Source organism: Pseudopipra pipra, chromosome 1 (assembly GCF_036250125.1).
Source record: "Pseudopipra pipra isolate bDixPip1 chromosome 1, bDixPip1.hap1, whole genome shotgun sequence".
Lineage (NCBI taxonomy): Eukaryota > Metazoa > Chordata > Aves > Passeriformes > Pipridae > Pseudopipra > Pseudopipra pipra.
This window is the reverse complement of record NC_087549.1, coordinates 106,612,807-106,622,157: the sequence shown is the minus strand read 5'-3', so window position 1 is coordinate 106,622,157 and position 9,351 is coordinate 106,612,807. Positions and strand designations below refer to the sequence as shown.

The 9,351-nt window shown below is 46.2% G+C and overlaps 1 protein-coding gene and 1 long non-coding RNA gene across 2 annotated transcripts; both read right to left on the bottom strand.

Moving 5' to 3' along the window:
* On the bottom strand, window positions 1-2,710 carry LOC135421339 (inositol 1,4,5-trisphosphate receptor-interacting protein-like 1). Its single transcript, XM_064669695.1, has 2 exons — window positions 2,611-2,710; window positions 1-2,176 (listed from the first exon to the last, which is right to left on the bottom strand). The coding sequence occupies exon 2, from the start codon at window positions 2,171-2,173 to the stop codon at window positions 1,244-1,246; it is 930 nt and encodes a 309-aa protein (XP_064525765.1). The 5' UTR covers window positions 2,174-2,176; window positions 2,611-2,710; the 3' UTR covers window positions 1-1,243.
* A 1,911-nt stretch (window positions 2,711-4,621) lies between these two features.
* Window positions 4,622-8,839, bottom strand: LOC135421342 (uncharacterized). Its single transcript, XR_010433966.1, has 2 exons — window positions 8,513-8,839; window positions 4,622-7,197 (listed from the first exon to the last, which is right to left on the bottom strand). It is a non-coding gene; the product is annotated as an uncharacterized LOC135421342 (long non-coding RNA).
* Window positions 8,840-9,351: the final 512 nt, after the last annotated feature.

The window sequence follows — 9,351 nt, the reverse complement described above, 5'->3', positions numbered from 1 at the left end:
TGATCGTCTCTTTCTTTTATTTCTGCTCTGGGCGCAGTAGATCCCGAGCAGCTGCGCCGTGTCTGCACCTGAGAACGTTCCCCGTGCAGTTGCTGCTCTGCTGCTGCCTTCGGTCTCAAGGCTCCCCGGGCTGTTCTGAGCCTGACGGCTTGTCCTGCTGCCCAGGAGTGCTGGAGCAGCCGCCTTGAGAGGGCCTTTGACAGCAGCAGGACGCCACGTGCCTCAGGACTGAGGCACCTTGTGGGCGATGCCCTGCTGGCTGAACGCTTGAAGGTCCAGCCAGAAGGACCGGGACCTTTCTCTCACACTAGTCCAGGTTTCTCCCTTTCCTAGGTGCTTTCCCCTGGGCCTTGGCACACTGTTGCGTTCTGTCTTTGTGGTGCACACCGCCCAAGGTCATGTCCAGCTTAGAAACTGGGCGAGGGAGCTGGAAGGGGGGCCCACCTGGGTTCCGCAAGGGGGGTGTGGCATGGCTCAGCTGTGGGTGAGCCGCTCTATTGGGCACCACTTGTCTGGGCTTTTTCCAAGTAGAGTTACTGAACTCTACTTGGCTTTTTGCTGGAAACCTTTCTAAAAGTTTGGGGGTTGAGTTTTTTACAACTAAATTGTTAGTCCTAAACTTATCTATTTTTCACTTATAATTATTAAACTTAACTAAAGTTCTAATGAAAGCTATTATGAAACTAGGGTGGTGGGGAAGGGAAGGGGCTTGAGGGGGTGGCTGCTGGGGCTTCATTTCCAGCTGGGATTAAAGCAGGACTGGGGACATGGGGAGCTGGGGCTTAACCTTATCTACCTTCCATTTAGAGTTTTATAAAACTAAATTCTTATTAAACTGATCTATTATTAAACTAGTTATTATTGTTATTATTCTTCTTATTATACTTAGGAACTAAACTTACTTAACTTACTTATTAAACTTAATCCTAAACCTATTCTAGAGGGTAGTCCTAACGTTAATCTTTGTCAACTTCTGTTGACAAAGTTGGAATTTGGATTCTCGTCCCCATTCCACCAGGGTGGCGGGGAAGGGAAGGCAGTTGAGGGAGTGGCTGCTGGTGCTCCATTTGCAGCTGGGCTTAAGGCACACCAGGGCACATGGGGAGTTGGGAGTGGACAGAGCTGGGACTGCTGCTCTTCAGTCCAGTCAGCACAAGGGTCTGTTGTGGCGTGCCGACTGGGTGCGCTGCCAAGTCGCCGCGCAGCCCCGGCCCAAAGCAGCCCCCGGGAAAGCTGCGCCTGCCTATTCCAGGAGCAGGAAGGTGCCCGGGCGGCCCTGCTGCAGTGCCAAGAGCAGCACAGCGCAGAGCCGCACCTGGCCGGGGCCGGTGAGCAGGAGCCTGCAGGAGCGGGAGGAGGGCAGCAGCCGGAGCTGCCAGTGGTGCCACTGAGGCAAACGCTCCCAGGCTGATTCCACCAGTCTGGGCAGCCAGCCGGCGACTTTCTGCACCTCCAAGTGGGAGTCTGTGCAGAGGGTGTGCACGACGGCCGAGTGCTGATGGTTGTAGGTGGGGTGGACAAAGCAGAAGATGTTCCCCGCCGTCCTGGAACACGAGCACTCCAGCAGCACACGGATGGAGTGTGGCACGTCCATGGCGTCGGGCAGCTGCAGCCGGAAAGAGTGCCAGGGGGGTGGCCTGAGGAAGAGCAGCAGCTGGTAGACGGTGCAGTCCCCCAGCTCGTGCCAGGACTCGATGCAGGTGCCCTGCTGCCCAGTGGCCAGGTGCAGCTCTGGCATGAAGGTGTTCTGGGAGAGCACCTGGCACACCTCCAGCAGGTCCCGCAGCAGCTTCTTCAGGGTCCGGCCCATGAAGGGCAGGTCCTGCAGCGGTGACAGGCTGAGCGCTGCAAAAGGCCCGCCAGCAGCGGCTGCTGCGCTGAGCTCTTCTTGCTGACGGCGCCGGCGAGAGGCCTCCTCCCTTTGCCAGGCCAGCCAGCCCAGCCCAGCCGCTGCAGCCAGCCAGAAGAGCCAGTGCTGCAAGATCCAAAGGAGTGGAACATCTTCCAGGGCCCTCCTCCACTCGACTTCCTCCCACAGCTCCGTCATCTGGTCCTCTAGAAAAATCTGCCGTTTCTTCATCCACTGCACAGCGACCGCATCGCTCTGGGGATCCTGTGTCCGCTTGGGCAGGATGGCCAGCACAGCCAGGAGGAGCACAGTTGCTGAATCCATGGCCTGCAGGAGATGAGAGACAAGTTTCCCCAGTGGCTCGGGGTGGGAGGGAGCACGGGGATCGAGGCTTGAAGAGAACGCAGCCCCTGGCTGCAGACGGCACAGGGCCCATCCTGCCCCAGCTGGGACCCTCCTTGTCAGGCCCTGGCTGGGCTGTGCCCCAGCAAAAGGCAAGAGACAGCCGAGCAGAGTCTCCCCAGGCCCCATCCCTACCACACCACAGCGTCCCGTGGAGCCGGGGGCAGCCGGCCCATCCCCAAAGGCTCTTTGGGCACTTGCCAACACAGAGAGCCCTGAGCACCTGTGTGCCAGGCCCCAGGGGCACAACTGGGCCCTGCCAGGAGGGACTCAGCTTTGGCTCAGGGTTACAACCACCCCCCCCGGGCATCTTCCCCCTCCCCCATCCATCCCAGCCTTCCCCCTGCATCTGCACTCACTGATCGCCCAAGTCCAACTGCCCTGGGGCTGCCTGCTGTGCTCCTTAGGGACAGCTCCCATTGTGACCTGTCCGCTGTGATGTCACAGCCACCAGAGACACATCACGCATCAACAAGCCCCAACCTCAATACCACTCCTCTCAGCAGCGTTTGTTTCTGGGCATCATCACCCCAATTCCAAAGCCACGGGGCAGGAGCTCCCTGGGTGTCTTCTTGCCATAGTGGTCAGTCCCAGTCTGTCCCATGGCCAGCCTTTGGAAGAAAAGCCTGTCACCATGAGGACAGGGTTGCAGAGCTTCAGAACCTCTGCAGAGGACATTGCCTTGCTTGCTGTGCCTCCACCTGAGTCTGACAAGTGGCACCACAGCACCAGCTCAGCTCCGGCCATTTGGCTTCCCGTCAAATCTTTGGGGATTTCAATAAAGCTTTTGATACTGTTTCTCATGTGATCCTTCAGGACCAAGTTTCCAGCACACAGCTGGAGAAACACAGCTTGCTGTGGGTGAGCAGTTGGCTTACACGTCAAGCTCAGATGGCACTAGGGAGCAGGAGAACTTCACGCTGGTGACCTGTCACTAGTCAGGTTGCCCAGGGCTACTTCTGAGGCCCTGTGCTCTTTAACATCTTCATAAAAGACTTGGACGCAGGACTGGAAGGGACACTGAGCAAGTTTGCAGGTGACACAAAACCGAAAGGAGCTCTTGTCTCCCTCAGAGGCAGGCAGGCCCTGCTGATAGACCTCGACTCATTAGAGGACTGAGCCATCACCAACCATAGGAAGTTCAACAACGGAAAGTGCTGGATTCTGCACCTGGGATGGGGCAAACCTGCATGTAGGGAACATGCTGGGGAATGAGATCCTGGAAAGCTGGGGGTCCTGCTCAGTGGCAAGCTGAATATGAGTCAGCAGTGCTCTGGCAGCCAGGAGGCCCAAGCATTGGCTGGGGGGCATCAGGCAAAGCATGGCCAGCAGGGTGAGGGACGTGTTGTGAAAGGAGCGTTTTAAGGTCACTCAGACAATTTGCACTGCAGCAGGGGATTGTCCCGCTCTGCTCTGCACTGCTGCAGCCTCCCCTGGAATATTGTGTGCAGGTTTGGGCACCGCAGGGTAAGAAGGATATTGAGCTCCTAGAGAGTATCCAAAGGAGGGCAATGAGGGTGGTGAAGGGCCTTGAGGGGAAGCCATATGAGGAGCAGCTGAGGGCACTTGGTCTATTCAGCCTGGAGGAGACTGAGGGGAAACCTCACTGCAGTCTACAACTTCCTTGTGAGAGCAAGAGGGGGGGCAGACGCTGATCTCTTCTCTGTGGTGACCAGGGATAGAACCTGAGGAATGGCCTCCCGTTGTGTCAGGGAAGGCTTCTGTTGGGTATTAGGAAAAGGTTCTTCACCCAGAGGGTGATTGGGCACTGGAACAGGCTCCTCAGGACAGGGGTCACAGCATCAAGCCTGACAGACTTCAAGAAACATTTGGACAATAATCTCAGGCAAATGCTGTGACTCTTGGGAATGATTCTTTGCAGGGTTAAGAGTTAGACTTGATGATCCTCGTGGGTCTCTTGCAACTCAGCATATTCTCTGGATCTGTAATTTTACTAAACACTTGTTCATCCAGCTTCCAGTGAAGCCAAAGACAGACAAAAGGCACTACCTCAAATCAAAACAGATCTGCAAAACTACAAAAAAGTTACCTTTTTTTTTTTATTATTTGATCCTGCATTTTCCCATTCACTGTGGAGTACAGCTTACAAAAATATTTGGATCAGTGTATCACATCTGAGCCCCGGTAGTATCTTATTTTCTGCATGATTTGAGAAGCTTGTGTGAAGTTTGCAGCCTTAGTCATGACAGATTCCTGAGGGACAAGTTTTATCTGTAAGACTTTTATTTCCTTACTGCTATAAATAGTACAAATTTTTTATTTAAACTCAGTCTTCTATTTGAACATGCTGTGCCTTTTGACCCCAAGTTGCTTATCATTTCAGAAAGCAAATGACCAAGGAAGAAGAGGAAAGGACACAGAATTATTTTTTAATTCTCAGCTTTTTGCTTTCACAGCTCCATTCCATAGACAAACTATGAATAACAAATGCAACATCAACCTGAACATTTTATGCTTCCCAAATAGAAAAATGCTATATGCAATCATTAAAGGGCACATAAAAGACGAAGGAACCTCTCAAAACCCCTGACCAAGAGCAATAACCAACATCAAAGAGTTGAACTGAGAAAGAAAAAGTCTTCAAAGGAGCATAACCCAAACATCATAACAAAAATGAGCCCAGAACAAAACTCAAGGTTTGCATTTTTGCCCTTCTAGCTTGGATGACATTTTGAAAAAGGTGTCTCTAAGGCAACAAAGGTTCAGGACCAAGACTCACAAGAACAAAAATCAATCTTTCTCCTCCCTGAACGTTGCCCAAGGACTTGCTGGTCAAAACATCCATGACCCAATTGTACCCAATTCTAGAGGCTGGAAAAGAAAAAACTCTGATGGCACAATTTGATTGTGACAATATGATCTTCTTGGAAATACAATAAAATGCAATAAAATAATTACAGATTACAAAACAGATGTCAGCTAGTTAGTACGACACAAGGACATTTAAGAAGGAGCTCCAACTGCCCAAGTCCTGTTATTGCCTTACAAGTTAAAATTAATTGAAGAAAAAGACAGGAAAGAAAATAATAAGGTTTATAGTCTGATTATGAAATGTGTGTGGGGGCAACAGAAGTTTAAGGACAGAGTTGTAGTACTGACATGAATTCAGGAAAAAGTAAAGCAAGGGAAGCAGAGCACCATTAAAAGCTCTCTTGGTGCAGCTGTTCGAAACAAAATCCCTTGATGCTAGAAAGCAGAATTGAGGCAGGCAACTTGGTGGGAAGCCCTGCTAAGGTACTCGTGAACCTCATTAAAGGAAGAGAGATCAAGCACTGGGTGCACTATAATTTGGAGAAATATAAACTATCCTTTATTTTGAAGATAGTCATGCTACAGACAAGTCTTTTAAATTAGGCAGTCACAAATGATAACACAGAAGATATTCTAGAAGGATGACAGCAGGGAGAACTCTGAAGTGCCAGGACCTGATCTGCCCCACTGCATCATCTCCTGAGACTGTGTTGACAAGGTCCACGGTGCAGTGTCTCTCTGGCTGTGCAACCCCCACTAAACAGAATAAAAGAGAACAATTTTATTCCTTTATAGATGCCCCCATGCAGAAAAATGTGTAACCAGGTTGAACTGCAGGATCTTCTCATAAGCAACATGATGCACATCTCATCTCACTTTATCACTGCCTTTCCTGCAGATATACAGTGACGAGGGGACCTCAGACAGGGCATCCACTAGAATATCATAATGATAGGAATTTTGTAAAATGTCACAGACTCTCCAGTACAGCCAGGAAGAAAAAATATTTTTTTGCCACACTTTGTTCTATCAAGTGATGTGTTTATTTCCAAGAGCTACAGTGGTGTAGCTGTCCATGTGTGCTAACAGCGATGCAATCCTCTCGGGCATTCAGGCAGTGCATGGAGATTTTAACTATCAAGGAAAAGTACTTCTCATGCTACATAATGTATTAAAGGTTTGATGCACTCTTTATTTCACTCTAGGATGACATAATGGAATTTTTTTTTCCCAAAGCACACACTGAGGTCAATGGTTGATATGCAAATCAGACTCTGTAAATATTCAAAATATTTAGCCCTTTAAAATGAGATCCAGCTAATGATAAGTTCTGAAGCATGAAGTTAATTGTTTTCACTATCTAGAGATGCAGAACCTGCCATTATTTCCTGAAAATGGCTTTTATACTTCAAATATTATACACAGTGTCAAATAGACTATGATTTATGTCAGACATGCAGTACGTTCACCTCAGTGCTCTCCTCTCACAAAACAAAACCCTCAGGCACGAAAAGAAAGTAACTAGAAAGGATGTGCACAGCTGCATTCCTGCCCTTGACAGAGAGACATACAGGTAACAACGCTTGCCAAAAAGTGATTGCTGTTATGGGGTAATGGAAAAAAATGGGTCAAAGCAATTTTCCAGTTATACTGTCTCCTTCACAAACTTCAAAGCCTCATTTACCCTTTTTCCATTTTATGTGAGAGAAAATTCATGAGGCTCATGAGACTTTAATAATAAGTTAATTACGATGAAAAATAAGACTGAAAAGCTTTGCAGACTTGGTTGAGACTGTCTTTCTATCTTATTTTACTCTTTGGGTCAAAAGACAGGGCAATTGCTGTTTTATTGTTTCCCTTCCTTTTCCTCTATTCACTCAGGGCTCAATACTCTGGACCAACAAAAATCAAAACAAAATCCATTCAGTGTTTTTTGAACCTAAAAGATGGAAGTCTCATGCAACTTCAAAACCAATTCATGTTAAAGCAAGATAAAACTACAGTCCTTAAAACTGGAACAAAAATACTAAACATACTGAAGTCTGAGTGTTTATAGAATCAGAGGAAGTAGGCTCAGCTGCCTACAAGTCCCCAAACTTCATATTTCTGGGAGGGTGGGTTGGAAGCCTTCAGATCTAATGGAGGCTCACGAGAGTCAGTGAAGTGATGGAGTTCTGATGAAAGTGAAAAAAATTATCATCAGTGGCAAAACAAAAACAAACATAAAACTCCCAAAGCACTGCTTTGTAAAACACTCTGAATTATTTAGTGGTATGAAATAAAAATGAACTTTACAATCCCTATTGGACATCAGGATTCTGGGCTCTATTCAGACAAAGGACAAAAAACTGGAGCACCAAACTTCTTTTCTTTGTAGAAACCCTGTGCATACCTGATAAAGAGACTGTGATCACCATTCCTAAGAAAGATCACCAATATTTAAAACCATGTGAAGCTGAATGTTCTGTGAAACTCGGTTATCAAATGTCTCCCTCCTGTTTATGTTTTATCTTGGTCCTCCCTGACTTCCTACAAAATATATGTAGGGCCAGTGTAGATTCTGGTCTATAAGACATCTAACTTTATCCTAACCAGACAGCCCATCTCAGAATACATTTAAAATAATCTAATAAGCAAATTACAGTAATAGTCATTTGGAAGTTGCAACATGCCAACAGCCATTACAAAGAAGAGCTTGATACTGTACAGTTTTCTCTTTCTAAGAGGCATAGGAAATAACTAGCTCTGTGTAGTGTGGGCTGAGATATGTGAGACATCTACTGTCAGCAACTTTACTTGTTTTGGTATTCATTAGATCCATGAGGTACCTATGATCTGACTAGTCTTTCCTTTTGCATCTGTGAAAACCTGACACCAGATTCATACTGATAAATCTTTAGTAAACTTTGCTAAGGTTTTATCAATACAGAGTTAGATTGAGGACTTCGTAACAAATATTTTGATAGAGTATTTTAACTTGGAGGTCTCCAGGTCACTTATGCTGTCATTTTTACCACTGGGCATGAAATGAGAGCCTTTGGGGATGTGAGAAAAGCCCATTATCAGTTGTGTTGCAGTCCCACTGTACATTAGCCTAAATACAGCTTATCTATCATGACAAGTCAATCTCCTGGTCTTGGCTGGGTGATCACTGCAGAACTGGATTAGCCAGGTTACATTTAGATACAAGTTTCTCACTTCATACTCTTTTGTTATCTTTCTCTTTGCTAAAGTTTAACATCCCTATATAGAAGACAAATAACGTGAGCATCCTTCTTCAACCCCAATTCCAGGCTTGACTGAAACTATCACAGAGGACTGTGTTTTTACAAGTTAAAGGAGCATGGACCCTGAAAATAAAGCAAAACAAAATCAAACCAGAAAACAAACAACCCTTTCCTGAAAAAAAAACAATTACTTTGGATCACTCTATCCGCATTTACTGTGTATTTGTTTTGAAAATATTCCAAAAGGGACATCGTTACTTACGCCAACATTGCCAAATCCTTAATTGCACAAATGCTTCCATCTGGAGGAAGGAAAGATTTAGAGGCTGTTTAGCCAAAACAAATTATATTTTAACTCTGAGATATGAATGCATATGCCTGGGAGGTCTCAGCTGCAGAGTCCGATGAGCTTTTCAAATGTGGGAGTTCCTGCAGATTCTGAAGCTGACTGATGGGTTGACTGCTGGAGCAATTACCAGAAACAGTGGGCCAAATCTTCAGTTCATTTGCTCTGAAATGTGGCTGGATTCCTGGCACAAGAACTTCCACTCCCTTGCGTGGGGCTGTGATAGTCTCCAAGGAGTTCTGGGGCTGCAAATAGAAAACATTTTCATCTTCACAACTGGCCATCGACATGTAGTGCATTGTATTTTAAAGAACCTCTATTTATTTTAGATAGTATCACACTCTACACAGCCAAAAATCATTTGCTGTAACATTCTGATATGTATTATGTAGACAGAATGCTTCTTAGTTTAGATATTTCTAGCACCAAGTTTAGGCAAAATGCTAAGTATTTCTTCTGAAATATTTCAAAACAAGTATGAGAGTTCACAGAACTAAAAAAAGTCTGCTGCAGAATGTTACAATATTTAGGCATCAGGCATATTGCAGCTAACTATATATTTTTGATGCAAAGCAGACTTAAACAAGAGAAAAGACTGCCAACACTGTTCATCTTGAAACAACCTCATCCCAAAAAAAGGATACAGTGGAGATGTACTTTACTTTGTACATGCAGGGAAGTCAAGGCACAAACACGTATACAACATAAAATATATATTATATACCAATAGCAGATTCAAAAACAGAATGCATGTT